General features: G+C 42.5%; 1 protein-coding gene across 1 annotated transcript; it reads right to left on the reverse strand.

Moving 5' to 3' along the window:
• Window positions 1–1,992: 1,992 nt before the first annotated feature.
• On the reverse strand, window positions 1,993–3,207 carry LOC148581932 (uncharacterized). Its single transcript, XM_088494532.1, has one exon. It carries the CDS (start codon window positions 3,205–3,207, stop codon window positions 1,993–1,995), a length of 1,215 nt encoding a protein of 404 aa, XP_088350658.1.
• Window positions 3,208–3,806: the final 599 nt, after the last annotated feature.

A 3,806-nucleotide genomic window follows, 5' to 3' on the forward strand; every position in this document is an offset into this window, starting at 1 on the left:
TCTTTTCAAGCTTTGGATATCTAAGTTCGGCATTGTGTAGTGACTTGCTCACGAAGTAGACTGGTTGTTGATCTTTGTTGTTTTCTGTAATAAGAACAGAACTAATGGTCATATCAGTGACAGACAAATATAGATATAATGGGTCGCCGAGCATTGGTTTCTGCAAAACAGGTGGTTTGGAAAGGAACTGTTTCAAGCTTAAAAATGCGGCTTCACACTTTTCATCCCAAGAAAAGTTCTTCGCACTTTTCTTTAAACATTGAAAAAAGTTAAAAGACTTGGACGCCAAGCACGGCAAAAATCTTGACAATGCCGCTAATCTGCCTATTAACCTTTGAACTTCCTTCGTCGTCTTCGGACTGTGCATATCGAGTATCGCTTGGCATTTCTCCGGATTTGCTTCGATACCCCGACTTGTCAAGATAAATCCGAGGAATTTTCCTCCCTGCACACCAAAGGCACACTTCTCGGGGTTTAACCGCATATTATATTTTCTAATCTGAGTAAATATTTCCTCAAGGTCTTGTATGTGGGATTGGCCGATCTTTGTCTTGACGACCATGTCGTTGACGTATACCTCGATATTTCTGCCTATTTGCTGTTCAAAGATCTTGTTCATTAGTCTCTGATATGTTGCACCTGCATTCTTTAAACCAAAAGGCATAACATTATAGCAGTAATTACCATATTCAGTTATGAAGGCCGTTTTTTCTTGGTCTGATGGGTGCATAAGGATCTGATTATAACCAGAATATGCATCCATGAAACTCAAAGTGTCGTAACCACAAGAATTATCTACTAAAGTGTCTATGCAAGGTAGAGGATAAGCATCCTTTGGACAGGCTTTATTTAAATCAGTAAAGTCGACGCACATGCGCCATTTACCGTTATTCTTTTTTACCATAACAACATTGGCCAACCATGTGGTGAATCTGATTTCTCGGATAAACTGCGCTTCGAGGAGTTTATTGACTTCTGTCATGGAGGCTGATCGCTTCTCGGCGCCAAGGTTTCTCTTCTTCTAAGAAACTGGTCCAGCTACCGGGCTGACTGCTAATTTGTGTGTTATTACTGACGGACTAATCCCTGGCATATCCCTGGAAGTCCAAGCGAACAGATCGGCATTCGTACGTAAGAAATTAATCAGCTTGTTCCTGACCTCGTCATCAATTGATGTTCCGATAAAAGTAAATTTTGTTGGATCTTCGGTTAAGGCGACCTTTTTCAGATCTTCATTAGGCACGGGACGTTCTTGAAAGTCGGCCCTTGGGTCTAAATCTGCCAAGATCGGTTGTTCGGATTGTATTGAGTTGACCCGAGCTTCGGCATTCCTTCTGATGGGCTTCAAGCTTATGTTGTAGCATTGCCGAGCTTCTTGTAAATCACCGTGTATAGTTGCGACGATGTTATCCTGCACAGGGAACTTAACACAAAGGTGATATGTAGAAACAATAGCAGCAAATATGTTTAAAAAAGGTCTCCCTAAGATGACATTATAAGGACTAAAATAGTCTACTATGCGATATTGAATCTTGTGTTCTTGATAATAGTTGTTCGCTCAGTGTAGTTTGCAACCACACAGACCCCAGGACAGGGACTCGTTCTCCTGAGAATCCGATCAAGTCTCCTGCATATGGCTGCAAGATGTTAGTGCTCAGTTTCATTTTTTGAAATGTTGAAAAAAAAAAGTACATCAGCGCTACTTCCTGGATCAAGCAGCGCTTTCCGAACAATAAGTTCTCCCAGTTGGATAGAGACAACCACGGGGTCATCGTAGTTTACGTGGCTGCAATTGAAGTCGGTAGGGCGAAAAGTCATGTCGGGGATGTCTTGAATTTGTTCAGAATTATGGGCAGTGTCCCCAACTGCTAACATAGCTCGGTAAGTCCGCTTCCTGGCCGAGCTTGTATTTCCTCCGCCGGCATAACCTCCTAAAATACAATTTATCACTCCCCGAGGTTGAGCCGGGGCTTTATCCTTTTCCTTTGACGATTAGCCTGCTGTAGGTTGGTCGGAACTGGATGCTGTTCTCTTCTGCATATGACCTGCAATGAATTTATCGAGGTGGCCTCGTCGTGCCAAACTTTCCAGTAGATCTTTAGCAATTACACACTCATCAGTTGTGTGGCCGTGTTTCTGGTGAAAGGTGCAGTATTTGGATTTATCCACGTTTTTGGGTTCGGGATAACTTCCCGCCTTGCGCGGGGGGGGGGGGGGGGGTTTAATCAACTTTGAATTCAATATTTCTTTAATAATGTCATCCCTTTTGGTATTGAACTGGGTGTATGATTCGTAACGGGGGACTGGCTTGAAGATCTTCTTGTTATCGCGAGTTCTTTCGTCATCTTTAGTGACTGACTTTTCTGACTTTCGCGCCTGGTGAAGTTTTTCGATATCTATCTGCCCTTTAGCCTTCTCGCGAAATTCGGCCAAGGTTTTCGGCTTAGCAACAGCGATGGTCTCCTGGAACTTTCCTGGACGAAGACCACTTTTAATGGCATGAAGGTGAACCTCAGGATGGAGATCTGGAATTTTCATGGCGACCTTCGTGAACCGAGTTATATAATCCTTTAGACTTTCTTGTGGTCCTTGTTTAATGGTCGTTAAGTAGTCAGAGTCATGGAGGTATATCGCCGAGGCTGCAAAATGGTCCTCAAACTGTTTAGCTAGCTCCTGAAAACATGATATAGAATCTGCAGGCAAAGAGCAAAACCAGTCAAGTGCAGGACCATCTAAAAAAGACGGAAAACATCGACATAAAATAGGATCAGATACACCATTAACAATCATAATCGATCGGAATTTTTTAACATGTTGTTTCGGGTCTCCCAATCCGTTATATGGGGTCAAAGTCGTTGGTAGGGTGAACTGTCTGGGGAGCTGGAAGTTCATTATGTCAGCTGTGAATGGCCCTGCAGAATTGTCGGGCTTTTCTTCCTCATCGTCGGGTTGGGCCTCTTCATTCTGGTGTTCCTCATCATTCCTACTTTGTGGTGTGTCAGAGACATGAGTTGGTAGTGATTGTCGTTCATCATTCCCGTGTTGTTCGTGGTCATTATTGTTATGCTCCAGATGAGCATTCACTAGTTGCGTGATTTGATTTGGCATTCGCTGATTGTCCTCCGCCATCCGTTGGTTTGCTTGTTGAAGCTCGGTCACCATTCTTAGGAGCTCGGATGGGGTTGGGAGGGGGGGAACATCAGCCATCAGGAATTTGGGGCTTACAACAAATGATATCTCAAATTGGCCCTTCTTCTAGTGCCGAATGTTCTGACCTGTTGACGCCGAGATATAACTCGTCCTCTGGCGAAGGTCGGCAAACTCTTGTGGTAGAACATGAAACACATCAGTGATGGAAACCGGGGTGGTGGATACCTGCAAAGGTTCTCCGACGCTCAAGTTAGTGAGAGAATATATGTGTATATGCTTTTTTGGAAAAGATGGTATACCTTTTTGGCCTCTGTTCTTCTCCTTATATCTAGTTGGATGAAGCTGATCGTTTTCATGTAACATCCGAGCATTAACTGTGTATCCGACGTTATTGGACGAACATAAATACTGATTATCTGAAATATTCGGTTACAATCAGAAATCATGCGTTACCGAACTATAACTCGTAACCGACTTTTACTGGTCATATCAAAAAGAATAAATCATTTGTCATATACAAAAGAGTTTGTCACTTTATAAAAAAATATGATATTTTTTATTATTTTTGTTACGTTTAAAATTATTCTGGAACTTATTTGTTGTTGATCAGGACCGTTACAAGATTGGCATTACAAACTATAACTCGGCAATTTACG

The sequence above is a fragment of the Arachis ipaensis genome, chromosome B10 (genome assembly GCF_059453495.1).
Source record: "Arachis ipaensis isolate K30076 ecotype BB chromosome B10, ASM5945349v1, whole genome shotgun sequence".
NCBI classification, from domain to species: Eukaryota; Viridiplantae; Streptophyta; class Magnoliopsida; order Fabales; family Fabaceae; genus Arachis; species Arachis ipaensis.

Bases quoted from the DNA above. Each gene is read 5' to 3' on its own strand.
- LOC148581932 (XM_088494532.1), bottom strand. From the start codon at position 3,207: ATGGCTGATGTTCCCCCCCTCCCAACCCCATCCGAGCTCCTAAGAATG.